Raw genomic sequence first — 26,293 nt, 5'->3', positions numbered from 1 at the left:
CAAACGACGCGTTATGTAACCGCCGCCGCCTTGTAAATGAGTAACACGACCCCCAGCGGCGCGTTTTTTTTTCCTTTCCCATTATAAAATAACAGGGTAGGCAAAAGAAGCGCTTTCCATTCTTCTCTCGTCTGCTCGTTTTCTTACCCCTTACTTGACAAGTTACTAGGGACAGTGATGATGGATCTGACCTTATCAAAACAAATCCAACCACTTGTTATCGAGCGCTTTTGTGTACATTTCCCTTGTGATGACAAGGCAGTCCCGGCTGGGGAAGTTGGTGGTTGGATTTGTTTTGATAAGGTCGGATCCATCATCATAGTGCTAGTAATCCCTGTGAGATGCGGGAATGCTCGAAACACAAACCAAACTGTTGCACTTGTTGACAAGATTCGGTTAAATTGAAAGAAAGAAACCCTTTTGAGGGACTGAAACCTTTCAAGTCTTGTTGGGTCCAGCATCCTAAATCATTCTCGAAGTCATCATGGGAGAAAGAAGCTAAAGTAGTACATGGCGTTGCGACGGGAAATTGCAACACTTTCGAAGCTTTTGGTGTTTTCCCATCGCGTGCAGCACTAAGCAGACACTTGATTCTCGGTTTTTACTTCGCCCCATGACAGGTTCTCTAATAAGTTTCTGGATACCGGATCCTAGTGTGTTGACTCCGGATTCCGGTTTTGTTCCGTGGATTCTAGATTCCATTTTTGTTTCCCAGGATTCTTGTATTCCGGATTCCAGCTTAAGTCTTGGATTCCGGATTCTAGTTTATGGATTCCGGATTCCAGTAGCATGGATTCCGGATTCCAAGTCTCATTTTTTCATGGATTCCAGATTCCGGATTACCTGTCATGGGGCGATTTACTCGTGGAACACGAGTTTTGTGAATAACCACGTGAATTTCACTCAAGTTGCGGCGGTGGTGTGAACACTACGATTGCAAAGAATGATGGGTCAATATATTGGCCAATCGAAAAGTGTTAACTTTGAAACTGTAAAAGAGCGAATCAAAACAGCCGTCTTATTTTACACGTTCGGTGTGGGGCTGTGATTCTTTTAGCCAATCGTGAAGTGTGTACTTTGAAACAGTACAGAGAGCGAATCATAACAGCGATCTTATTGTATCTCTAGTCGCCATTTTGAATCAAATCTCGGCAAATCTTGTGAGTTGTTCTACTTCAAGAAATTCTTTTGGTCTTCGAATCTTATCAACAATCATGGTTATCTACGCTGCTAATGAAAGAGAAACACACCAAGTCCACATTCACATTAGCACTTTAAATCATTGATATGGATCGCTATGTTGCTCCTTTAGTTGAAGAACTGACATTGAGCCATTCACTGTAATGACAACATTTTTTTATACTACATACAGTAGGTGTATAATGTTTTGAACATTTTACAGTTGGCAAAAATTCTCTCAAGATGGCCATTACATTCGCAATTTGAATCACAAATTAGCGAATAATAAACACCATGAGAGACCCACATTGACAGGAGAAGGAAAACATTCAGTGACATTCCCAGCTAAGCTAAGCTAGTTCTGAACTGGTACTTTGACGTCGTGTACCTTATTGCACTTAATTTTCGCGACGTCGAAATTTCGCGATTTTGAGATGGCGATATTTCGCGACACTTCATTTTCGCGATTTTCCTATTTTCAAAAAACCAGATCACTTTATTTTCGCGATTTATTAAATCAAGCAAAACAAGTGGAATTGAAATTTGCTGTAATCATAAAAAATGAAACAACTTGTAAAAAAAGATGCGTGGGTTAAATTTAGTTTTATAAAAATCTATAAATAAGTCCAACTCAACCCCTTACCGTACTATATGTATTAGATGACTACAATACACAAAAACTGGAAATCGACTCTGCCAAATTTTCGTCTTTAATAAGACTTCTTCAGGGTAGACATTTCTTCAGGTCTGCCCTGAAGAAGTCTTATTAAAGACGAAAATTTGGCAGAGTCGATTTCCAGTTTTTGTGTATTGTATTCATTGTTCTGGTACGAGATCGCGACAGTTTGGGCTTTTTGATTCTATTAGATGACTAAATAGACAAGGTGTTTCCATGAAGCTTATTAAACGGCCAATATTCCCCCAAAGGCTTCTTGATAGTACTCACTTAATTTTCGCCCATCCAAATTTTCGCGTTCCTTTATTTTCGCAAAACTTTTAAAATCGCGAAATTAAAGTGACGCGAAAATTAAGTGTAATAAGGTATTCCATCGTTGTCTACCACACGCACGGTAAAGTTTGGCAGGTTAACTATGAATCTTTTCTGGGCCTGAAATTAAGCACAAGGAAAATCATAAAAAAATATAATATTAGGGTAGCCACTATATATCTATCCATCTACTTGAAATTAAACACACGAGATAAAAACAAGAAAGTACAATATGGCTTTGCGAGTTGTATAGCATTTAGAAGACAATGGTATACAGCCATTAGAAATAAGGTTGCAGTCGCTCATTGGTAACGTATAAATGGCTCTACCTCTGAGGTCAAGTATTCTTTACAGGCACATAAGCAAAAATGCTAAAACTACTCAATCCTGAATTTGTTTCATTTAAAATTATTTGTTTATTCGTTTGATTGGTAAAAATCTATAAATAGATTAATAAATAAATAATAAATAGATTGATACCATATAGAAACTAGGAAAGCATGGCGTCTTGTAGATGGGATAGCAACAGTGTAGCAACAGCGTGCGCTACAGTTTACTGGCGCTAAACAGCTTATAGTACCGTATGTCTGGCCAAGGAACACGGCTTTGGATAGAAATTGTGTCGGTGGAGAAAGGAATACAAAGAAAAGATGAGAACAACCATCCCAGCTAAGGTGAAAAACAACAACCCAACTCAAGTTGAAACCGGGATAGAATTAAGATCTTACGGTGAGACAGTTCATACAAAAAATGCTTTGCCAACTGTAACAATCAGGTTGTTTATAGAAGCATTATTTTTCCAGAAAAAACTGTGGTGTTAAATATCCCGAAAAATTTTATGCCCCCAAATGTCAGGTGCCTAGAAATACAGCATGTTGGGGAGGACACAGTAGCATATTGTAATGATCATGTTTTGTTCATGTATTAATCATGTACTCATCATGGATAAGTCGAAACTTTCTGAACAGTAACACATGAAAATAAACTAAAAACGTTATATCTATACCCTATAATGGCAAACACAGTTAGGGGGGTGGCAGGACAAACGTCCACGTCCTCAATATACCGTGGAACTTGGGGTTCTCAGGTCGTGTTTGGCGGAGAACGGCTTAAATGTATCAGACAGAACGCATTCCCACGTGCTTCTATTACATCCTCAATTTAATTCTATTGTTTTCTGCCGTCTTTTCGTCCACGTTTTCTTCGTCGTTCCTCAAGCTCCCTATTGCCCCACATATAAAGTTTCGACGTTACGTCCAAATACCAGGGTCGTAGCGCCCTTGTTTCGGGAGGAGTGGCTCGTCGTTGTATGCCCTCTCGGTGACTAGAGACCAAATCGAAGGTTCTAAATGAGGCTCCGAGGCGACACCGTTTCCAGCGAAGCGACCTCGCTTCAGTCGCTTCGCTCAAATCGGTGTCGCCGCGAAGCTCGGAGCCACACATCGGACGAAAGTGTATATTTCCAAATACAAATGCAAATGTATTTGTAGTGCAGACTCTCGCAAAAAATATTATACCAGTGATTTCTGGCATAAAGCCCGTTTACTGCACGACTCCGTGGTGAAGACAACTCAAAACCGTCCTTTGTACACAGGAGGCCCGCGAACATGCCAGACTGGAATGCAAGCTTGGGTTTCCTGTGGTTTCTTTCAAGATCAAAATGGCCGACCAGCGTCTCTTCGTGAAAAAGGTTTGTGTAATCTAGAGCTTTGTACTGACAGCGCCAACATCGGCTAGCATTGCTTGGATGACCAGAAGGCAAATGTTGATGAACTTCTTAACAGCATCCCCAAATATGTTTTTTTACAAACCGTTTTCGCCGGCAGTAAGAATGCTGGCGCTGTTTGCAACGGAAAGTCGGTTTTTGTGTGGATGACCTAGATGCCCAAAATTGCATTATTCAAGGCCAGTTTATATCTCATATTATTTGTAATGAACTTGGTCATTGATTTACATGGCGACTAAGGAAAAAAGCAAAGAAGTTCTTTTAAAAGCTTTCTTTTATTTTGACACACTGCGAAGCCCCCGAATGACCCAACTCTAAAGATCAACAAAACATATGGTTTTATGTTTGGTATGTTCCTAGAAATAAGAGGTAGCTAAACAGCAATGGTATAGAATTCCTTGCCCGCCTATGGATCTATATCAGGGCGAATTTCAAAGTATTTAAATAATAACTAAAAATCATAATTTGCCGAGATCACATAATTGCTCTTGTAGATTTTGATAAGACAACCTCTAAAGTGTCGTCCAAGGCTAAATGTACAATATCCTATAGTGGCTTTGACAAAATATTTCACAAAGAAAACAGCAATCAACAAAGGGCGAATTTAATAGGTTAACTGTTCCGTTGACTAACAGTTTTGTAAGCAAAGTTTAAAATTCTAATAAAGTCTATTCCTAGATACATGGATACACAGTTTAGCAGTTTGAGGTTGTGACCCCTGTAGTAAGTTATCATGATGTACTGAGTGGCTTGGGACTTACAGAACCTTCATTCAAAAGAAGGTTAAAATGTACAATTCTTGTGATGATATAGCTGTCAACTCACCAGCATTAGGTGGGTGTCACAATATTTTGGACCTCATCACAAGCCCAATTTTTGTGAGAATGTTCATACATTCTATGTATTACCCTATTGGCTCTCTTGGGTTTTTTCACATATTTACTGTATTTCACCCGATTTAACAAGATTTTTTGTCCAAGTTGGGTTGACCGCTATGTGACGACTTACAGCTAGTGTGAAGTAGCACAGTTTCTAACAAACAGCCTGAGTATGCATTACATCTGAGGTTTGTCTATGTACCTCTTCTGTTACTCAGTTATGCCAAAAGTTGTTATTTTAAGATCTTTAAGTCAGGAAATGTGTATTTTTATTGAGGATTGTGATGTGCTTAGAACACAGCGATTTGGAAACTGCTAGTCTAACTTGAATAACACATTCTCATTTCTTCATTTTAGAAAATAAAAAGATGAAGCAAAAATCTATGAGGTAACTGTGGTTTGCATGAAAACATCATGGGCGATAATGAGCAAATCAGTTCTACCTCTGTGGAAATGAATATGATAACACAAACTAATGACAGTAATCAAGAGTTGATTTGCAAGCAAGAAATTAAAGTTGAGCCAGAGTATTTTGATTTAAACAGTATTGTACAAGAGGCATCAAATACGTTGGACTCATGTAATAAGTTGTACCAATGTGATGAGTGTGGTAAGTGCTTTGCCCGTCGTCCAAACCTGAAAGCACACCAAAAGATCCATTCAGGACAGAAGCCATATGAATGTGATAAATGTGGCAAGTGCTTTGGTCGACGTGAACACCTAAAAATTCACCAAATAGTTTATTCAGGACAGAAACCACACAAATGTGATGAATGTGGAAAGTGCTTTCGCCATTCTGGAGCCCTGAAAATACACCTAACGATTCACTCTGGACAGAAACCACACAAGTGTGATATATGTGGCAAGTGCTTTAGACTATCTGGAAGTCTAAATCAGCACCTAATGATTCACTCAGGACAGAAACCATTCAAATGTGATGAATGTGGCAAGTGCTTTAATCAACAGGGATACCTTAAAAAACACTTAATGATCCACACAGGACACAAACCACACAAATGTGATGAATGTGGCAAGTACTTTACTCATTATGGAAATCTAAAATTCCACCTAATGACTCACTCAGGGCAGAAACCACATAAATGTGATAAATGTGGGAAGAGTTTTAACCAATCTCGAAGCCTTAAAAATCACCTAATGTCTCACTCAGGAGAGAAACCACACAAATGTGATGAATGTGGCAAGTGCTTTTGCAGACCTGACAACCTCAAAGAGCATCTCATTACTCACTCAGGACAGAAACCACACAAATGTGATGAATGTGGCAAGTGCTTTACCCAAAGTAAATCCCTGAGAAGACACCTAATGATACACTCAGGAGAGAAACCACACAAATGTGATAAATGTGGCAAGGGTTTTATCCAATCAGGAGACCATAAAAAACACCTAATGACTCACTCAAGACAGAAACCACACAAATGTGATGAATGTGGCAAGTGCTTTACCCAAAGTAGAGCCCTGAGAAGACACCTAATGATACACTCAGGACAGAAACCACACAAATGTGATGAATGTGGCAAGTGCTTTCGCCTATCTGGAAACCTTAAAAAACACCTAGTGACTCACTCAGACTCATGACTCACTCCAGTCAATCTACCAAAGTTTATAGCCGATGACATTCTAAACAACATCCCAAAAGTTCTCCAAAGTTATTTTTGGGGAAAATCCCAAAATTTAACAATAAACATTTTCTTTTGTTAGCCATCTTGGTTATTCATGAGTGCACTGGCTGAGAGAAGGCTTTGCTCATTAATAACATTAGAATCCAAGATGGCTGACAAAAGAAAATGTTTTTTGTTAAATTTCAAGTTAACTTTGGAGAACTTTTGGGAGGTTATTAAAGCCACATTGTCACCAGTTTACTTCCGGTCGATTACGTAGCAATCTCCGATGATTTTTAATGGGAAACATATTTCAAAACATTGAAAGCAGTGTGTTTATTGGAAGTTCTTTTGAGGATGTGATAGATAATTTAGAGCGGATGGCCTGTTAAATATCTCGGATTCTAATAGATTCTTTTGTCTTTTAACGGTTGAGGTTTCCGTCGGACCTCTGGAAGTAAACTGGTGACAATGCGGCTTTAAGAACATGCTACTCTGTCATTTTAAGACCAATATCATTTGTGATGCAATTACTTTTAGGTTAAACATTAGATTAACTGGACTTCAAGTGAATACTGGTACTACTGGATACTGGTACTTCAGTATTGTGCATCTCACATAGTTTTGTACCTTGAAAAAGGGTCTACATTCCAAAACATTGAGTATTAAATAGAATTCACAGCCTATTTCTACATTAGACTACTAGCCAGCCCGCCCTTCTTTAGCAAAATTATGTGAGTTAGTACTTTTTGTTGTTGTATATTATTGAATTACCCAGTCAGACCTTCCTTGTACCAAGGCGCCAAAATGTGGAAACACATGTTGAGGGGTCGACTTTTTGAACTTCTGTGTACACACAAACACATTTTACTTTTGACACAAAACATTACTAAACACAATACTAAACACTACTGTTAAATGGTTTGCAAGATTGTCATGTGGGGTTCCAATATGCATTCCATAAGTATTCATCAATTTATAGTAGAGCGAATACCAGATGACATACTGTACTTGCATTGAGTCAACATTTCTATTCAGCCAATCAAATTGCAAATTCCTTTGTATCTTATAAACAGAAGTTTTTTTTGCATATTATGCAAACAGATAGAAATGTTTATTCTTAAATAAATGGTGGGATCTGTGGGGGAGGGGGCTATCATTATTTTCAATATTACCTTTATTACCAGCCCACCCCCAGTATAAATAATGAATGGTCCCTAAAGCAGGTCTCAATTGTCAATCATTAAAAATATATCAATCAAAGGCTGTTTTTCTAAATTGTGAAAGGTACCATGCCTCCCCCCTTGAAGTTGTTTTTCCTCCAAAGGCCCCCCACCTCACAGCCATTTTTCAATGAAGATGATGAGAGGATGATGATGATGATGAAGATGATAATGGCGACGATGAAGTTTGAAAAAAAAAGGAAAACTGAGTTAATATCTTTGTTTCATTTTTTATTATGCATTGTTCCAAATATTGAAATGTGCAAACACTGGCACACTGTGTTGGAAATGGACATGGATTTCGATCTTCCCAGTTGTTTTTCCTCCAAAGGCCCCCCACCTCACAGCCATTTTTCAAGACTTTGCTAAAGATAAAGATGCAATCGAGTTAACATAAAGATATTCAATATAGAAAAAACTGGTTTTTCCCCCCGCCCTTCTCACTCGGCTCGTTTTTTTTTCAACATCCCCTCCCCTTAAAAATGAGAGGCCCCTAAACGAGCCTGAAGAACCTTCCTTTGCAGATCAAACTTTTCATACCTCTTTAACACTCTCAAATCAGGACTATAAGCATATATCAAACAATCTTGTTTTAGAAACTGATTTTGTAGCTCGCTTGGTCATTTCCTAGTTAGGCATTACATACCATATTTGGGAGTCCGCTTTAATAATTTTTCTCGCTTTTTTTATCACTCTAGAACTTTGTAAGTCAAGAATTGACATACAAATGAAGAAACTAGCAGGAATTCTTGTTTACTTTGATTTTGCTTGCAGCCATTTTGAAAATGAGCCTAGTCTCTAAGGGTTTTGAATATGAGGGAAGAAAAAACTCTACCACGGAGAGTCCCTGAGTTTAGCAGGAAACAGGCAGGCAAAAAGGGTTTTGAATACTGGTTTCCTGCGTGCTCGCAACAGGCTTGCTTGACTGACCACAAGACAAAGGAAAAGGCCGAAAGTACATTTCCCATTTTGACTTTTCCTTTGTCCTATCGTCAGTCAAGTCAAAATTCAGCAGCAATGCTAGCAGGTGCTGGGGCAGTTTGCACAGGGCTTTGCATGTCTTTGTTGCACTTGAAGATTCTTTAATCGGTGTCAGCGGTCACATTTGTATTATCTTTCGTATTAAAATTTGTTGACTATTTTGTTTTGTTTGATACACAAAACAAATGGTATTTAAATAAGGTATTTAAGTTTACTCAGATATATTTGTAAAAAAAATTATGCATTTCACACTGCACTTCATTTCGGTTGTTTCCTCATTGTTTCATTTCATGTCAACTTGCGTGGCACGACTTGTGTGACACTGTTGATTTGTTGAGAAAATTTAACAATTACAAACCTCCCTGTACTATTTGAAACTTTAAAAAAATGAGTTTTCTAGATTTTGTTGGCTTCTGCTGAAATGAATATATCATTTGCATAGGGTCTATATCCTACGTGTCATTATGTCTATTATTTGTTGTGAAAATTTAACAAATACAAACCTCCCTGTACTATTTGATACTTTAAAAAAATTGTGTTTTCTAGATTTTGTTAGCCTCTGCTGAAATGAATATATCATTTGCATAGGGGCTATATATCCTACATGTCATCATGTCTATTATTAACACTTTTTGCCCAATATCCTTTAATAAGGTACAGTGCATATTTGGTGCTCGTCATCAACTAGACCACTGGTATGAACACCCGAACACTAAAAAGAGAAACTTTTACCTTCAATTCCTAAATACATTTTTTTTTAACACTTCCATTTAAAACTTCTGTTTCGTGACATAATATCCCATGCCATGAAGCCTCATTCCAACGTTACAATACTTTTCATGAGTCCGATTTAATATGAATTGTATTTCTTAATTATAGTAATCAGAACCTCGAGCTTTCAAATGCCAAAAAATGATTTATAGGACTTCATGGCAGCTTGATACAGACAAGGTATAGTTGGACAGGGATTAATACATGTTTTTCCTGTTGATATTGCTCGAGAAAGATTTTTTGAGACATACCACAAACAGGACATCGAGCGAAGCAATAGGATCTAAAAAGCAAAAATTGATACTTTAGCAGAAGCCAGAGACGTTGCCTCGAAATTTACTCCTGGTGCATTGTGGGATGACTCTATTTGAGCGAGAGGAATGAACATTTCTAGTTTTCTTTGTTTTTGTTTTTTTGAAGAGTTGTTTCCTGTTTATGTGAGATACCAGAAGAATGGTGACTCCTCGGTTTCTTTGGTCTTTTTCAAATACCTTTCCCAGTTTATGTGAGAAGAAGAATGGTGACTCCTTGTTTTCTTTGGTTGCCTTTCGAATACCTTTTCCAGTTTATGTGAGCAAGAAGAATGGTGGCTCCTCATTTTCTGTTTTTTCTTCAAATGGTCATCCAATTAACGTGAGTTGTGAGACAATTGGCTACTCCTAATTTGAGCAAAAGGAATGGCTATTTCTAGTTTTCTTTGTCTTTCTTTTCAAATAGCTGTTCCAGTTTATGTTAATGCCAGAAGAATGGCCACTCCTTATTTCCTTTGGTTACTTTTTGAAGTTGTTTCACTTGATTTGAGTAAAAGGAATGGCTATTTCTAGTTTTCTTTGTTTTTCTTTTCGAAAAGTTGTTCCAGTATATGTGAGATGCCAGAAGAATGGCTACTCCTCGTTTTCTTTGGTATCTTTTCAAATACCTATTCCAGTTTATGTGAGAGAGAAGAATGTGCTTCTCCTTGTTTTCTTTGATTGAATTTTGAATACCTTTTCCAGTGTATGTGAGGAGCGAGAAGAATGGCTTCCCTTTGTTTTCTTTGGTTTCTTGTTTTCAAAGAGTTGTTCCAGTTTATGTGAGAAGCGAGAAGATTGACTACTCCTTTTCTTTGTTTGTTTTCAAATTCTACCATGTCCCTAGTGAGTGATAAATTCACTCCTTTCACGGAGCTACTGAAGAAATGTATTGTTTGTATCTAAGCATCACTCACTAGCCAAAAAATTTTTAATCATAAGCAAAACCATTCCTCCTGTAGAGCGTAAAGATGAACATATTGGACCACAGATTTATCGCGGCTTTTTTTACAGGGGAACCAATAGTTTAAATATAATATATATATACTGTATTCCTCACAAACCTAGATTGTATGAGTTAATTGCTTCAATGGCCCTGTCAATAGATAATAACTATTGTAAGAGCTCTACTCACCAGAAAATTTTGTTGAGTTTGCAGCCGCAGAGACTAGAGTGCTCTCATGAGTGACAATAAAATCAAAGATGGCCACAAAAGAAAATGTTCTTTTTTAAATTTCCGAATGACCATGTGATTTTATTTCGATATATGTTTTTTGAATCACACGAAGAGAAAGAAAATGTGGGAATTTGTTCCAGGCCAAACTGTTCCATCTCTAGACTACTTGACTGTTGAACTGATATTGCAGGTTTTGGAACAAAACTTATTGCCTTGTTAACCCAGTAGCAAAGTACCTCGAAAGCCTCAATTATGAACTAAGAATTATGGATACAGTATGGATTGCTATGTTGCTCCTTTAGGTTTTAGAACTGACATTCAGCCGTTCACTGTAATGACAACATGTTTTTTTTTATTATACATAGGTGTTTAATGTTATGACCTTTAAGAGAGTTGGCGAAAATTCTCTCATTGTTGGAATAGGTGATTACAGTCTATTGTAAAATCACTAACCGGGGTGGTTTATTACCCAAAGTAGCAAGCTTTTATCGGGCTTTAGCATGTGTCTGCGCCCAGTTCACAAATGATGTCATGGAATAAGTAATCCATAACATCAAGGCCTCTTTGCAGAAAAACAAGGATACAATAAATACATGCTGTATAAGAGCATGGCGATTCTGGGTACACTATCGGTACACTTTCGTTAGGAACAATGATCTCGAGGACCATTTCAATCGCAGTTTGCATCACAAATAGGCGGATAATAAACATCATGAGAGGCCACATATTGACAAGAGAAGGAAAAACAGTCAGTGACATTCAGAGATAAACTAAGCTAAGCTAGTTTTGAGCTGGTACTTTGACGTCGTGTATTCCATCTTTGTCCACCACACGCACGGTGAAGTTTGGCAGGTTAACAATGAATCTTTTCTGGACCTGAAATTTAACAAAAGGATTATCAAGGAAAGTAAAATATTAGGGTAGGCTCTATTTATCTATCCATCTACCTGAATTTAAACACACAAGATAAAAACAAGAAAGTACAATATAATATGATAGCAGGGTAACCACTTTGAATTTTATGGCTTTGCGAGTCGTTAAGCGTTTAGAAAAAAATGGAATACACCTATTTAAAACAAGGTTGTCCTCGTGTACAGTCGCTCATTGATAAATGGCTAAATCCCCATTAACAGGCACATAAAATATGAATTTGTTTCATCTTTAATATTTCATTTGATACCCATGAAGCACAGCTTTTGTATAAAAAGATTGATATCAAATATAAATGATAATAAAAACTAGGAAAGCCAATGGCATCCTGTAGATGCGATCAGGGTGCAGGACACAGCATCCACCATCACCCACTACAGATTACGTCTGGCCAAGGAACACAGCTCGGGATAAAAATTGTGTATTTTTGAGGAGAGAAGAATAAAAAAAAAAAAGAGATACACCATCCCAGCAAAGGTGAAAACCAACAACCCAACTCATATTGAAACCGGAATAGAATTAAGATCTTATGGTGAGACACTTTAAACAAACTGATGTTCCGCCAACTGCAACACTTAGGCTGTTTATGGAAGCATTATTTTCCAGATAAAACTGTGGTGTTAAATATCCTGAAGCATTTTATGCCCTTAATGTCAGGTGCTTAGACATACAGCATGTAGGGGAGGACACAGTAGCATAATGTAATGATCTTTTTTTTTTTTGGTGGGGGGGGGACAGAAGAACCATCATACAAACCTCATTTGTACAGCGCTCTAGAAGCTCAAGGGCCTGATCCTTGGTCATGTCTGAAAAACACAGCAGCTATAAGTTACCATGAACACAAAGATAAAAGTTATAAGCAGTTGAAACCTTATAAAGTCCACCATGAAATTCTGTTTACCTAAAGGAACATCCACTACCAAGGGTAGCATTGAGTGAGAGATTACAAATCCTGCCCCTGCCGTCCCCCCCTTTGTAATTTTAATGTGAATGCAATAAACCCTTTTAAGGTTATGGGGTGCTTTCAGCGTGTGTTGAGGGAAAATGTTGATACGCGCTTCACATTAAATAGAATATGCTCATGTTATATGTCGTTGTAAAGATTAATAAATGGGAAATATGATAATACTTTTTGTTTCTAGGTTTGATGAAATGCTTTATTTTTAACGCATTTTAATCACGCGCTTATTTTCAGCCAATCACATCCCTTAAAAACACTAATGTGTCTAAACTATCCGACAGATCTTTACGTTTTATGGCTTATGTCAATCACCATATACACACCTACCAAACTGTGTTCGACTTTTGAGATATTTTTCTTTGTTCCTATGCAAATTTGAGTCAAAGTCAGAGGACTAAATAATTTCCAGGTAACACGACACCGGAGGACATAAAATAGGATCCGCTCAAAATCTCTCAAAAGCCGAACACAGTATCACTTTGAATAAATAACCTAGCGTGTTGCCAAATTTTGCTGTCATAGCTCTTATACTTATACTCTTATACGCACATTAAGGTTTTGAAGTTTAGAAATCACATGAATTCGAAGCTGAGAAAATCTCGGTTGAAAGTTCTTGAAGAGTGCAACACCTACTTAAGTTATCTGACAACGAGGTGATCATATCATCAGTTCTAGATAAGCAGACCAACATTACGGGGAGTTCTGAATTTCGCCATGAGAAAAACAAGTGATAAGCAAGAATTCCTGCACATATGGGGAAGACAAGAAAAAGCTGCGCTCACCAGGAAAGCGTGACTGAGACCTGTAACAAATAGGGCAGCTTTTTTGCAATTTTATGACATGTACTCGACAAATCGTAACTAAAGATTTCGTAATGTTTTGATTTTGGATTTAACGAGGCAATTTTCACTGATAACCTTGATAACCTTCATATAGAAGTCTTCCCCCTCGTTAAGCTTGAGACAACCCCATGCAGACTCTCGCCTTTTTCGTTTATCCATTAGTTATATATTTTGGAATGCTAATTGGACTTTCCGCAGGACGAAGGAACTAAATTTGAGATTTTTGAAGTCATGCTTCACGGCTCAAAACAGTATGCTAATTAACTATAACCTAAGGTCCCGGATGTAGGGAACACAGGGTTCCAGTAAGTGATAAGAGGATTAAAGGATTAAAACACCTTGATGCTTACACAAAGTCTTCAAGCAAAATTTGTTTTTTTCTTATTATATCGAGAAGATAATAATAAAAAAAATCTTTGCTATAATAAAAGTAATGTAGTACTGAATTTAAAGATCTCGCGTTTTAACAAATGGATCTTTTCAGCCTCCCCAATCTTTTTTCACACACACCTTCCTTCACCCTCCCCACCTTATTGTGCACATCTTTGGACCCCTTTGGACAAATGGATTTTTTCACTTCTTCCTCCCCTCTGACACACACCTTTTCCCCTTTGGACAAATGGATTTTCTCACCTTCCTCCCCCTTTGGACAAATGGATTTTTTTAGCCCCTCCTCCCCTTTTGGACAAATGAATTTTTTCACCCCCACCTCCTCCCCCCTTTGACACACACCTTTCTCCCCCTTTTAGCAAATTTATTTTTCAGGCCCCCACTTCCTTCTAAATAATGAATAGTCCAAAAGACTATAAGATTCTAGAGAGTATGTTAGCAAACAAATAAATAGACTTACTTGGTTTAAAGTATCTGTCCATTATGCTGAGAACAAAGAATGACCCATAACCATGAGCAGCAAATGGAACCTAGGGGAGTAAAACAACACTGTCAACTGATGAGCAAAAAGACTGCTATTGCAAAGGATGTCATGTACAGCAGTTCATGTAGTTTGGGTTAAATTTTTTGAGAACTTTTTTTTGAGCAAGATAATTTTAGATTTAAGTTTCAGTGGTCCAGGACCACGCGGCTGATAGACATGTTATCAATTGTTAAGTTCAGCATGCTAGTTTATGAATTTTCAATACTATTTCATGTGTTTGTTAGCCAGGAATCGCCACATAGCTTAAATCGTCATTTATCGTCATTAACATCAGTTGTTTCAAGATCTTTGTCAAGTGTCGTACACCTTTGAAGGACAAATTTGTAGAATCAAGTCTTAAGCCTCTTAGATGTCTCTTAACTTGTGGCATTGTAGGTTGAAGCCTACAAAATTAGCTAAACAGCAGTTCATTTACTGTAGTTTTTGTTATGTTACCTTTGAAAGGGCAGCTAGGTAGTCCATATGATACAGGGCTGGTCCTTCATTACTGCTGTGACCAGCAAGCAACAAGTTTACCATATACGGAGTCTGAGGACACAGCAAAGAGCATGGTCAATTTAGCGTAATTTTAGATGTCTTGTATTGAGCTGCATCCTGTTTTCATAGTGCAAAGAAATTCACTAGGTGCTATTGTACCCCCTATAATTTATATACAGTAAGTACATAATTTAAGACAGGAACAAAGAAACCTTAATCACTGTAAATAATACAGTAGTAGAAATTCTAATTTTGACTTACCCTGCTTCTGAGGTACTCTGCTAATGTTCTACGTGTGAAATTTGCTGCAGCATGAGGGGTTAAATCATATCCTAAAACGAAAATGAAAGATTGGCAAATCATGGATTTTAAAGACAAATGTGTGAATCCTACCAAAAAAGGTTGAGTCAAAGTCCTTTATGCTGAAACAATCTTAATACCATTTCTCATTTTATACAGCTGCACATTTTTCTCTATGTATTCAGCAAACTGGGCAGTGTCTCCTGATTCTCCAGTCACCAGCATTAAAAGGTTGTCACTCAGTTTTGTCATCTTGTCATAATCTGCAAGAACCAACAACAATTGTTTCCAGTGAATTTAGAGAAACTGGCACATTACAAATTGAGAGTATTTACAAATGGAGAGAATGTAAACTCTCCATGCACGCTAGCGCTTGCCACTTCGCAAAATGTGAATTCCTTCCTCATGTGGCGAATTCTATTACTAACTATGTTCGCCATGGGAATTTTGAATCTCGATCTTTCACCTTGAAATCATATTTCTAAAACGTCAAGATAATGTACTGATGAAAATCGCAAATCAAAAAACACAGGCTGAAGAATAAACTCTCTCTCATTTTGCGCTGTTTCCTAGTTCTGGGTAGCATAATATTTTCACAAAGAAGATAATTGTTGACAATCCCCAGTTAATATTGGTTACCATATTGTTACTATATTTCGCGGGCACTTTCTCAAAAAAGGATCGGTATAATTTGTGAGATTTTGCGATTTGGCTGCAAAGTCATTTTCAATTTCGCAAAAATGTCAAAAACGCATTTCTCTGAGAATTTCATTAAACATTACAACAAAACAAAAGTGTAGAAATCATATTGTGCTTGATGCTATCTTCTAACACATTTACATAAATCAAAGATGTGAGACAAAAGTAAAGAATCATAAGTTCTTAATTGTCTTTGTCTTGGTCGTCATTTAAAAAAAAAACAAGGGAAACAAAACGGAAAGGGTATTGAATTTTGTGTTCTTGAAATAGGATTTCGCTATAGCTTCTCTGTTGTGGCTTATTCCCTCTCAGTGTGGCTAATTTGTTTGGCCTTATTTTCGAATACCAATACATATCAAGGCACATCAAGGTCGTCTAGATTAATAAAGGTCGTCTTTTATAAAAGGTAGAGGAGGGGAGAAAACAGATCATTACAAAGGACTAAGCACAAGAAGAGAAAAACTTCCTGAGTCATTGTGACAGCGTGGTCATGATTGAGATTTGAAGACAACATTTCGCCATTTAACAGAAGAAAAAGGAGGACAGACTAGATACATAGCAACTCACCATCTTTCATTCGTACAATACTGCGGCCACTTGCACAATCGGCGGCTACTAAGACAAAACCATCTCCTTGAATGCCGATAAGAAACTCCATCTTGTTTTACAAGTCTGTACAGGAAGAGCCAGCGCTGTCAGCGGAATTGCAAAAAGATTTGGGTTGACATGCGTGGCGTTGCACACAGGGTACCCAAAGTAAATACACACAGGATACACAAAGTAATAATTGCTTTTTTAACTTAGCCCCTCTAAAATCTCTGCGATTTCTTTAATAATTATATAACTATGCAGAACTTGTTCAGAGTAAGATAATTGCGCAGCTCAGATTCAAACATCGTATGAACTGTGCATATTTGACTCAGGGACTAAATTGAAATCTATAAGATAATATAAACTTTGGAAATTATTGCCGATAGCGAAAATGAGAAATACAGTAATGCATATTGCCTTTTCAATGGTTTTTATTCTTTTTGTCTCCGCTTTTTTGTTTCTTTTCGTACTGGCCCCCTCTCTTTCCCAGTCCCCTAGTTGCCAGGCAACCATTCCTGATAAAGTCAGAGCGAGCGAGGTACGAAATCTTCTTCAAACAACTCGCAATGCAATGGTCATCTCCCGTAATTTTACGATTCGAATGGTAGCCAAGGCCGTCCAATGGCACACAGCAAAAGCAGATACGATCTGGATCCCCGTATAGCATGTATTTCGCCGTTATGGAACCATTCGTCTGGTAGTGTTGTTACTCTGAAAATGAGACCTCCCGCTACACCGTTTACTTCGCTTGATACTTTCATGGCAGCTCATAGTCCCAGAAGATTTTGCCAATCAAGACAGAAATACCTTTTAAGTAAGTCCCTTGCTAGTATTATAGATCTTTCTTTACAAACAGGACGTGATTTGTAGATATTCAAAGCGGGATCATCAGTGACTTTATTGTTATTGAATCACGTTCTAGAACCCTTGACTTTGGACAGAAAAATTGGGGAATCCACTTTTGCGCTTATTGGAGACAAGAATCCACGATCGAAATCCAGGTAACCTTAATCCCTTTTATACCTAGCTTTACCGAAGGATAATTATTATCTAATAGGGACCGTGTCTTTAGCGATCTAGCCGTATCCATGGATGCTAAGAGAAAGTTTCAGGAAGCCATTAATTAAGTACGTCGCCTTTAAAAAGTTGACTTCTCATTACTAGGTTTCTTTTGGATTGTAAGGAACCACGAACCATGCAGTCTAACTAAGGGTTTGATTATATTCCTCAGTCAAGTATCAGCCCTTTGTTAAATAAATGCCAGAATTTCTGATAAAAATATATTTACCTTGTATTTTGGTGAGCTTAGTATTAAATATTTATACATAAGTAAAGTACGGTAAAGCAATTTCTCCCAGTGGGGGTATCTTCTGGTAACTCATAGAAAACCACAAGGCTTCTTTTGATACCTTGAAAATGAGTTTAAATGCCCTAGAATTTCAGGGCAATATAGTCGCCAAGCTAAAAATAATCCTTTTAATAATTTTGTATGAAGAAGAGGCTTTGGTTAAGCCTAGAATTTGCATGACTCATAATTAAACTATTTCCTTGATAATGTTTTTGTTCTTGTTAGGTGAAGTATCACCCTTTTTTGGGGGGGGAGGGGGGCTTCAGAAGTTATATTATCTTAGATGCGGTTTAAAATATGCATTTATATGAGCAAACCAGCATTTTGAATTATTAATTTTTTAAAGGTTATAAACAAAGCTAGACAGCTAAGTATTGAATATATTTATTTACTTTTCTCAAATCTGTTAAAAGTTTCCACTTTATTTACCTTTTACTAAAACATTAATATGGTTTAATCATAAAAAGAATGGGTTTTAAGATCATTGCCACCTTAAAAGTATTAAAAAAACATATACTGAAGGTTTTGACACACTTCATTCAAGTAATCAATCATAGAGCTTTCACAGCACCATCCAAAATTTTAATCTATTTTCATTACATATCTGCTAATGATGTAACGGACTAATTATCTCATTTCAAAGGGAATCTAGACTGTTTATGATTTCAAATCCCCACTAACACCTCAAAAACGACGCCTTTCAATGCACAAAGTGAAAATGCAATTTTAGTAAGTCTTACAGTTCTGTAGCCAAGATATTGAGCAGGGGAATTTGTTTGGGTTTTTTATAGCTGGCCATTTTTTTCATCTATCTTCTCCTAGTTCTAGCCTCCTAGAATTTTTATTTACTTTTATTTGAAATGACATTAAATAAGAGTGGGATGGCCCATCCGACCCCCCCCCTGTCTTACCTGCTATCTCGAAGAAATATACATTTCTTATATTGACCTACTGTAATGATTTAAATATTAAGCACACAGGAAGCTTATTTAATTTTTCAGGTCTTTGGAAGGGGGGTGCTTATTGCAGAGGGGACGCTTATTAGGGAGAGGGAACCCAGCTTCTGAATTGAACAAAACTTTATTTGCAATAAACAAAAAGGACAGTAAAAATAATACGGTAAATCAATAACAATATTGTTGTAAATGTTAGAATTTCAATGCAAGCTAAATAAAATGAAGTTTTATGCCATTCAAGTGCTGCATTCGCAGAGATCGCTTATTGGGGAGGGGGTACTCTATTAAAGGAGGGTGTTTATTTGAATAATTACAGTGTTATCATTTTTAAGGATTGAGGAAAGTAAACCTAAAAGCCCTGGCAGAACTCGTCAATTGAACAGCAGGAATCGGAACGATAGCCCGAGTGGCACATCAACAAGTGGACAGGACAGCAGTAGTGACCAGGAACAAAACTACACCCGGGTACTCCCCCTTGGGAAGTGTCAGATTAACAATGACGAGGAATTGGTGGACCAGTGTGGCACACCTTCCCCTCGCTTCAAGTCAGGATCTTTCCGGCCACCCCCAAGGCTACCTTTTACATTCAATCATAGCGCTTCCATACCTAGCTCACCTAGAGATGCTACTGATTTGATTGCAATTGGGACAATATCAATGACGTCTCAGAGGCAGCCTCCTCCTAAACCGATGTCCAGGTATGCATTTTGATGATGTAATCTGTGGGTGAGAAATGCAGAGTTACACCTTTGCACAGGATTAATCAAATCTTGTTGCACAGGCATAAATATTCTTGCCATTTATTTGATTATCAGCAAATCGACTGACAATAAGAAAATAACAGCAAAGGAAAAAACTGCTGTTGCTTGGTGCAATGGCATAAATATGATGCGCAAGAAGTCAGATATTTGTCAGTTCTTTAATATAAAAGGACCATTTTTGTGGGTTGAGATGAAGCTCATGCACCCCTGAGCCCGCCCCTAGCCTACATGCCTCACACTTTAAACTGTGGAGATCCAGTCTTCATTGCATCATTCACAAAAATCTAAACCAATTTTTTTTCAAATGTACAACAAATAAAATATTCTGCAAACTGTTTAAAGTCCTTAAAACCTTTCACTTATATCAATCTAGCCAAAACAAAGCATAGATAAACTTTCAAATTCTGAAAAGGGAATTGAATTTGATTGAAATTTTAATTTTCTACAGACTTTTCTATGAGTGAATAGTTCCAAGTTTTGGCGGGAAAATCTAAAACAACGTATTTTTCTTAAATCCGTTAAAATTCAGAGACAGCAATACCACAAAATATTGGCGAAGTGTTTTCTATTGCAATGCTACCCACAATGAAGCGAAGAATAATTTAAAAGTCGAGAGTTGTATGCGAAAAAAGAAAATATCGTTTTATTGTAGGTTTCAAAAACAGCCCGCTCACGTAATCATTCTTGATTGCGAATGCAGCGCGCGCGCCCAATCCAAAAATAATTCGAAGACTAAAAAATATCTGCTAAATTTTGCAGATTTGTTTCCTGAAGTTAAACACTCATTTGACTACCAGGTTGAGATATAAAGATCACAGTAAAAGTTGTAACCACACAACGTTCTTATGAAGACGGGAACCGGTATAGCGCGCGCACATTTTTTCTCATGTAATTTGGTTGACATCTCGATTGACGTCACAAATTACTGGACCTGGCCTTCCATTTCACAGCCTTTTTTCCGAAGGTTGACCAAACTACCTCAATATTACAGATTTGAGTTATTCGCACGAACGCGTGTATAATATGTTCCATACGAACCACATACCATTTGGAAAATGGAAATATAAAGAATTGACAAAGTCTATCAATTTTGAAAGGTTATGTGGACTTTAACAGAAAGATCACGACTTGGTTTGTCAGCATGATTAACATTTCTGAATCAAACATTAACATAATTTATAACATTACTGCAATGATTATTCCCACAATTCATAAATATTAACTTTAATGATACAATCTAAAGTGATTAAATCTAAATAGCTACATTTTTTACACTGTAGAATATTCTTTGTAATACTGTACACTGACCTACATTTTGCCCTAATACATATAAACTTGTTTTAATAAGCGTCCTTGGTTATTTCTTGCCATTATTTGATTATCAGCAAGTCGACTGACAACAAGAAAATAACAGCAAAGGAAAAAACTGCTGTTGCTGACAATCTGTTAGTAATTCATGCTTACAATATGTTAGCTACTGATCAACACTGATAATTATCAAGAGTTGTGCAATAAAGTTCAGTGATATGGGCTTTGTCTCTCACGCAAGAGGACCAGGATATTGGGATTTTCAGAGGTGTAAAAAACTGGCTCTCTAGATTAGGGACTTCCTAGTCTTCTCAAATAATGATGTGGCCACTCACTGCAGGGTTCAAAATATTTTTTTAAAATCTGCTAGATTTTGCTGGCTTTGTGGATTTTGGTGGGAATAAAAAGCCTGTATACTAAAAAATATGAGAAGGGGATACAGAAAAAAGAGCTGTCAAAGACCAGAAAAGGCCATTATTTTGAACCCTGCACTGCACTCCATTCAAAGCCGCATTTGTCACCAGTTTACTTCTGCAGGTCTGACAGAGACAAAAAAATCTATTAGAATCCGCCCTATTTAACAGGCAAAAACAGACATATTGCTTTCGCAATTTTGAAAGATTTAACACGTTTTTCCATTACGTAGTCGACCGAAAGTAAACAATGCAGCTTTAACCTGTATTAATAGACATAAAGGAAGTGTTTCTTCAGTGACTATGCTTACACACTGACCCATATTCATGATTGTAAACTGCATTAAACAGTCCCTCCTCTCGCCCCACGACTGGTAATCCGGAATCCATGAAAAAATGAGACTTGGAATCCAGAACCCATGTTATTGGAATCTGAAATCCAAAACTAGGATCTGAAATCCAAGACTTAAGCTGGAATCCGGAATACAGTAATCCTGGAAAATGGAATCTGAAATCCACTGGGAAAAAACACATGGAATCCGGAATCCACACCCTAGGATCCGGAATCCAGAACCATATTGGAGAACCTGTCATGCGGCAACTTCTCAATGACAAGTAAAGTCACTGTGAAGTGCATCTGATCATGTCTCACAATGTTAATTTTCACTAAAAAGAAACTAAACCTTTCATTTCATTTATAGGCAATCAGTATTCCATTCTAAACGTTGCAATTGACCAAGCCTTGGTCAGATCTGTAATGTGATAGCACAGCAAATTAAAATAATCTTATCAAAGATTAATCTCCTTGTTTTCATAGGGAACCAACCCCGAGTGAAGTGTTTGAGGAGTGCAATGACCTTGGATCACCTAAACCACCTAAGATTACCACACCTAAATCGTTAGTGTATGATTTTCTGCTTACTGCTAATCTTAATATAAATAATAAAGTAAGAAACATTACAGTATAATAAAGAAATAAATAAAATAGATATTTTCAATGCTTCTTTACTTCACCAATATTTTAGGGAATAGGAAAGAAGCTTAAAAAATGTGTGATGAAATGTGTGTTAAGATTTTATGATGGCATGCCCAATTTCATCAAGCTGATCAGTTTGTGCAAACTTTAAAAGAAGAAATGTCTCTCAGTTGTATTGGAAGATAAAGAATGAAAAACTTGACAACTCTAACTTGCCTTCATTGTGATATTCTTTCCAGGTGGAAAACAAAAGCTACTCTTAATCTAAAAGGTAAGTTTTTGTAACTGTCCTATGTGCGGAAAGTAGCAAAGACATAAAAGAACCCCTGAATATACACTTGCACATTGACAATGCTTATACTCACTCTCACACTAATAATGTGCATGAAGCAGTTATAATTTTTTGTGTGACACATACTTTACCTTTGCATTATAGTACAAAATATGGTCATAGTCATAGGTGAGGTATATGAAAAAAGGATAATATTTAAGTATCCTTCAATTAAGAAATGAAATGCCTTCATATATAATATAATATAAGCGCCTGCACCCGCGAACGGGTATAGCACAGTTTGTATTTAACTGTTCTCCGCCCTTTTACGGCGAGCTTCCCTTTGTTTTAAATAGGTTTCATATCTTCTTTTGTCGTATGACGTGCAGATGTTATTTGTGATCGCCCTCCATTCCTTTCTATTATGTACATGATAGTTCCACGCTTCAAGGACGCATCCAATTTTGAGGTCTTTTTTCAAAATGTCCTTGAATCTTAGTTTAGAACGACCAACTGGGCGAGACCCGTGTTCTAGCTCCGAAAATAACAGCTGCTTAGGCACTCTGTCATCGTCCATTCGGCAGAGGTGACCAAGCCAGCGGAGACGATTTCTAGCTAATTTTGTTTCAATATCATCTACGTTTGCACGACGGAGGACGTCTTCATTGCTTATATAGTCATCCCACTTGATCTTGAGGATTAGGCGTAAATGGCGTTGTTGCAGAGTACAAAGTTCTCTAACTTCATGCTGATATACAGTCCATGTATATCAGCATGAAGCATTTTGAAAACCTAGGTGTTTTATGTTTTGGAGAATTCATGAGCAAATCAATGGAGGTTAAAGACTGCATGTCTGGTTGAGAATTCCTCCAAAAAGCAGAGAAAAAGCACCTTAATTTAATAACTAACCCCCTCTTTAGTGGCACCCCCTACACACCTGAAACATGACAATTAATTGATTTATTTTTTGTTTGTAACAGGGTGCAAATACTCGGATCCACTTGCAGGAGCTGGCCCTGGTTTCCAGGCACGAATTGCAGAAATGGCACAATTAGAAGTAGAGACAATAAAGTATGAAAAGTCGAGAAAGGTTAAAAAGAAATCCCCCACATAGTATCTATGAACACTTATGTGTCAACATAGGAAGTATTTTATATTTTAGAATTTTAAAAATATTAATAATAGCATATATGAATATTTGTCTTGTAATAGTAAGCAACTATAAAAGTAGCCATTTTTTAAAGAAAGGTTGCTCTTTTACAAACCTTTACATTAAACCAATCTTGTATAAGACAGTAAGTGCTAAGTACTTATTAGTTTTAATTTATTGCCAGTTTAAACTTGTCTTTCAAATATGTTTCTCTTTACCAGTCATAAATTGACTGCAACTAACATCAAACCAAAAGTAATTCCCAAGGAAATAATTAAATTATTCTTTATACAGCATGAGCACATGTGCCCTTTGTTATCCTCGTGCGGGGGTGTGGGTACAAGTTTATTAAAATAGTAAAATTACCCTTTCCTACTCTTTTATATTTATTATGTGTTAATAGCTTGCACTTTGCAACTTTGCATATCTACCTTTGTTCATATATAGTTACACTGTTCGAGAAGTAAAACAGATTACATATAAATGATGATCCATAACACATTTATGTTTATAACACATTTTTATTGTTGGTATAGATTTACAACAAATAGACAGAGAGTGTCATTGCTGGTTGTATGTTTTTATTTAACTTTGCAAGGTCTGGCATGCCCCCACCCCCCCATCCCCCCTGTGAAGGGATATAAGAAAAAAAAAAACATCCAGTCTTGAATTCAAAATGATCAAATAAAGATTTGAGGAAAGAAGGCTCGCGAAATTAAAGTGACTTTTTTTGTAAGTTGTACCTTGAAAAACACTTCACAGATTATACACTCTGGCTGGTGTCAGCCACAAAACGGGAAATGTTAGCAAGCTACTTCACAGTACCTCCGATCCCAACACGGTGTTTAAAGGTCCTGTAAACACCCCGTGGGTCATTTTTGGGATATAATAGAAAATCTGGCGTAGAATACGAATATCGAGGTATTTCTGCCCGTTTCGGCATAGATGGTTTTTGCCCTTAATTAAAACGATCTTCATAGATTTCAAAGGATACGAAAAATATATCATCGAAACAATTGATATCTTCGACATATCACTGCAAAAAATCTTGAATGCAAATATTCTCAAACTTGGTTTGTTTTGACTATATGTTTAGGTCACGTTTCGCGGGACACAAAAAGCTGTGTTTTGCTAAAGTTCACCCAAGGTCATTCAGCCAACATGCCTAGTAGAAACTCTCACAGACTACTCCCGCGGCCCGCGCTCCGATTTTTTTTCTCTCTCTCACGGACCCCTTGCCCCTTCCCCCAACACAGGCTGTTTTCATTTTTTTCACCAGCAATGTTGGCGCTGTTGGCACGGGGCTCAACACTTTGACTATTTTACTTTGTAGCACGGATTTATACATACAATAAACACTATGATACCGAACATAGTCGTTTACACGCCGCGATTTGAAATCTTGAGGATGATTATCAATCGATTACCTGCGCGATGCTGCTCTAAGGTTGGTTCTCACTAGGATCTTTATTAACAAAAAATAAACGCGACAAGAACAGAGACACGACAGGGATAGTGAACTGGTAGAATCAAATAGGAAGAAAGCTCTGCTATCAGGGTAGGATGAGAACTTAAAATTTGAATGTTACTTAACTCGGGGCTGGCTTCGAGCTAACTCCAACTAATACAAGGTAACTCAAACTTCTACACCTCAAACTTCTACAAGCTAACATTTTTTGGTGCCAGCCCCCCCCCTTCTTTACGACCTCAATAAACAAGAAAATTCTTTATATCTGGAAAATGAATACTGCGAAGTTGCCCTCTTCGTCCGAGTTGATGATCCAGTCAAGTTCATCATTATTTCATAGTCTGACATCTCTTCTTCACAATTTTCGGTTTCGACCTTCATAATGTTATAATTTATTTTGCTTGTAAGATCGTGTAAAATGGTGCAGGGTTGTGTTACAGGGATTTTTTTTTCCCTCAATCAGTTGCTTACAGGATTTTTTTTTCAAAATCAACCACCCCCCCCCCCCCCTCAAAAAATCAAATGGTCCGCTCCTAAGGACACCTGTGAAGTATACATTTGTATATATCTGATTATGTCAAATATATATGGAAGTATCTATATTTAACAATTAGACTACGAGTAGTCTAATTGTTTTAGTATAAATCCACTTACATACTACCTTCGAATAACTGAAATTTTTATAATAATTTATGTTGTTTTTGTGAAAAACGCCGGGTTTTTTTTCGCTACTCGCTATCTATCGCTCAATAGATAGTGAGTACGGGAGCCAATCAAATTGCAGGATTCGTGATAGTATGTGAGTAGATTTATACTAATATGGTTTATAAAGACAAAAGTATCAAATACATTGGTCATTCGGCTTTATATTTAATCTGTATTTGTGCTTCAACTAATTTTAAACTAGATAATATCATTACGGCTCTTAAAAAAATTAGAGCACTCCCCCGCTTAGAGGATTTTTTTTATTTTCGGAGCCCCCCCCCACCCTCCCTTTTGGTGGTTAAAAATCTGGACCCCCCCCCCCCACACACACACACACTCCCACAATATCTTCCCTCCCCCCCCCCCCCCCC

The 26,293-nt window shown here is 37.2% G+C and overlaps 3 protein-coding genes across 6 annotated transcripts; 2 read left to right on the top strand and 1 right to left on the bottom strand.

The window, feature by feature from the left end:
- The first annotated feature begins 3,405 nt into the window (after positions 1-3,405).
- LOC5504018 (zinc finger protein 239) lies at positions 3,406-6,567 on the top strand. 3 transcript variants are annotated; one of them, XM_032372258.2, is made up of 2 exons: positions 3,406-3,857; positions 5,129-6,567. In XM_032372258.2, exon 2 carries the CDS (start codon positions 5,186-5,188, stop codon positions 6,365-6,367), a length of 1,182 nt encoding a protein of 393 aa, XP_032228149.2. In that variant the 5' UTR covers positions 3,406-3,857; positions 5,129-5,185; the 3' UTR covers positions 6,368-6,567. The 3 variants fall into 3 exon arrangements, with proteins under 3 accessions (XP_032228149.2, XP_032228150.2, XP_032228151.2); XM_032372259.2 differs by lacking the exon at positions 3,406-3,857 and adding an exon at positions 3,867-4,241; XM_032372260.2 differs by lacking the exon at positions 3,406-3,857 and adding an exon at positions 4,801-4,959.
- A 4,595-nt stretch (positions 6,568-11,162) lies between these two features.
- LOC5504019 (proteasome subunit beta type-2) lies at positions 11,163-16,669 on the bottom strand. Its single transcript, XM_001624904.3, has 7 exons — positions 16,543-16,669; positions 15,417-15,539; positions 15,238-15,308; positions 14,935-15,027; positions 14,416-14,485; positions 12,519-12,568; positions 11,163-11,708 (listed from the first exon to the last, which is right to left on the bottom strand). The coding sequence occupies exons 1-7, from the start codon at positions 16,631-16,633 to the stop codon at positions 11,613-11,615; spliced, it is 594 nt and encodes a 197-aa protein (XP_001624954.1). The 5' UTR covers positions 16,634-16,669; the 3' UTR covers positions 11,163-11,612.
- A 400-nt stretch (positions 16,670-17,069) lies between these two features.
- On the top strand, positions 17,070-24,315 carry LOC5504020. 2 transcript variants are annotated; one of them, XM_032372262.2, is made up of 6 exons: positions 17,070-17,380; positions 17,489-17,567; positions 19,203-19,568; positions 22,170-22,250; positions 22,568-22,599; positions 23,580-24,315. In XM_032372262.2, exons 1-6 carry the CDS (start codon positions 17,188-17,190, stop codon positions 23,711-23,713), a joined length of 885 nt encoding a protein of 294 aa, XP_032228153.2. In that variant the 5' UTR covers positions 17,070-17,187; the 3' UTR covers positions 23,714-24,315. The 2 variants fall into 2 exon arrangements, with proteins under 2 accessions (XP_032228153.2, XP_032228154.2); XM_032372263.2 differs by lacking the exon at positions 22,170-22,250 and having other exon boundaries at positions 17,071-17,380.
- The last annotated feature ends 1,978 nt before the right edge of the window (positions 24,316-26,293 follow it).

The sequence above is a fragment of the Nematostella vectensis genome, chromosome 4, assembly GCF_932526225.1.
Source record: "Nematostella vectensis chromosome 4, jaNemVect1.1, whole genome shotgun sequence".
Classification (NCBI taxonomy): Eukaryota; Metazoa; Cnidaria; class Anthozoa; order Actiniaria; family Edwardsiidae; genus Nematostella; species Nematostella vectensis.
This window is presented reverse-complemented; position numbering and strand designations above follow the sequence as displayed.

Coding starts and splice junctions, on each gene's coding strand:
- LOC5504020 (XM_032372262.2), top strand. CDS start 17,188: ATGGCACACAGCAAAAGCAGATACGATCTGGATCCCCGTATAGCATGT. Junction 19,569..22,169: donor CCTCCTAAACCGATGTCCAG/GTATGCATTTTG, acceptor TTGTTTTCATAG/GGAACCAACCCCGAGTGAAG. Junction 22,251..22,567: donor AAGATTACCACACCTAAATC/GTTAGTGTATGA, acceptor TATTCTTTCCAG/GTGGAAAACAAAAGCTACTC.
- LOC5504019 (XM_001624904.3), bottom strand. CDS start 16,633: ATGGAGTTTCTTATCGGCATTCAAGGAGATGGTTTTGTCTTAGTAGCC. Junction 15,028..15,237: donor CAGAGTACCTCAGAAGCAGG/GTAAGTCAAAAT, acceptor CTGTGTCCTCAG/ACTCCGTATATGGTAAACTT. Junction 14,486..14,934: donor ACCTAGCTGCCCTTTCAAAG/GTAACATAACAA, acceptor TTACTCCCCTAG/GTTCCATTTGCTGCTCATGG.
- LOC5504018 (XM_032372258.2), top strand. CDS start 5,186: ATGGGCGATAATGAGCAAATCAGTTCTACCTCTGTGGAAATGAATATG.